Below are 1,637 nucleotides of genomic sequence, written 5' to 3'. Positions count from 1 at the left end.
AAATTTGACCTATTTTCAAATGACTTTTTCTAAACTTTCAAGATTCATAACTTCTTCAAATCTCAACATTGGAGGAAAATTCTTTTATCACAATGTCATTTGTGATTCCATCTACAAGTTTTCCTTATATGATTAAGGTCAAATTATGTTTGGAAGGCCATAGAATCCATTGAGACATTACGGGTCATTTTCAGCCATTGGACACTTGAATTTTTTCTAAGTTACATAACCAATTTTTCATGCCAACTTCAACATGCCATAACTTTGTGCTCAAGAATCCAAATGAAACCTCTCTTGGAACATTGTAATCTTTGTTATAATGACAACACATTGCAAAAAGAATGAGACCAAAAAGCCTTCGGAGCAAGATGCCCCATTGAGTTGAACATGGTGACTTAGAACTGAAGAAATCACCAGTGCCCGAAATTTGAACTTCACTAATAATGAGAGAAACTTAGAATGACTTGCTATCAAATTTATTCATGCATTTACTATTTGAAATCGAAGGAAAGAACAATAGATGTTTCTTTAGAAAATATACATAATTAAAAAAATGGAAATGTAAACTAGTGCCCTCGAAAACTGTTAAGGATCTTTAATTACAATATGGATTTATTAAAAAATAAAAAAGATTAAAAGATTTATTTAAGACAACAAAAAATTAAAAAATATTCTAAATCATAATACATAAAAATTAGCCGTTAGAAAATTAACTGATATTATTACTTTGCATTTTCATTTAATGTTGCTTAATCCTCATTATATATAATTTTAATGCCTGCAATTTTTGAATTTCAAAAAAATAATAATTTTCTTTGGATAGCTAGTTTACATAATGATAGTGGATCAAGTGTATAATATGTCTCCTAAATTTTGACGTTTTACATACATATATGTTCTATTTGATCACTTTTTTAAGAATATATTCTATTTGTTTTTTTATAAATATGATATCTATTTGTTTATTTATAATTTTTTTATATAAAATGTATTTTTATTTGTTTATTTTTGTGAAATATGTTTTATTCTTTTTTAAATTTATTTTTGTGAAATATGGTTTTATTTTTTTTCAATATTATAAAAATATGATTAACCTCTTAAAAAATGTTTGTAGAAAAACCAGTGTAGTGATTACGATTGGCTAAAGATAAAATAATAATATGATGTGTTTTTTATTAAAAAGGTTTTATTACTAAGCAAATATGTCATATAGATGAGCTTTTAAGAGAGAACAAAAAATATTTACACATAAATAATAATAACGGTTTCATATTAAGTTGAGTATTAAAATAGTAGACAATTCAAAAGTTCCTTCTAATATTTACATATACTTTAATACTACTTTTTACTACCTAATAAAGTAAAAGCATTTTATATTTTTACTTTTATATAATTGAAGAGTAATATTTTACATTATTAGACCATAAAAAACCTTTAAAAAATTTAAAATTTAACATTTTTAGAATATATTTATTTAAAAAGACAAATGCATATCATTAGAAATCTTTATTACATATAACAAAACTTGTTTACTGTAGTTAACTTCTACAATTACCACCCGGTCCACCAAATTGAAAAAAAAATCCTAAATCCTTTCTCTTATCTTCATAGTTTGCAAGTCCATAGCATTTAGGAGC

At 24.3% G+C, this 1,637-nt stretch overlaps 1 protein-coding gene across 2 annotated transcripts in view; it reads right to left on the bottom strand.

Annotated features, from left to right (window-relative positions):
- Positions 1 to 1,456: 1,456 nt before the first annotated feature.
- Positions 1,457 to 1,637, bottom strand: part of LOC127135159 (uncharacterized) — a 2,310-nt gene continuing 2,129 nt past the window's right edge. For both annotated transcript variants that reach the window (XM_051061973.1, XM_051062021.1), the window contains one exon: positions 1,457 to 1,637. This exon is cut by the window's right edge and continues 270 nt beyond it. In XM_051061973.1, coding sequence (XP_050917930.1) covers positions 1,539 to 1,637 — 99 coding nt within the window. In that variant the 3' untranslated portion in view covers positions 1,457 to 1,538.

This window comes from Lathyrus oleraceus, chromosome 1, assembly GCF_024323335.1.
Source record: "Lathyrus oleraceus cultivar Zhongwan6 chromosome 1, CAAS_Psat_ZW6_1.0, whole genome shotgun sequence".
NCBI classification, from domain to species: domain Eukaryota; kingdom Viridiplantae; phylum Streptophyta; class Magnoliopsida; order Fabales; family Fabaceae; genus Lathyrus; species Lathyrus oleraceus.
The sequence above is the reverse complement of the archived record's forward strand: the minus strand, read 5'-3'. Positions and strand labels throughout refer to the sequence as shown.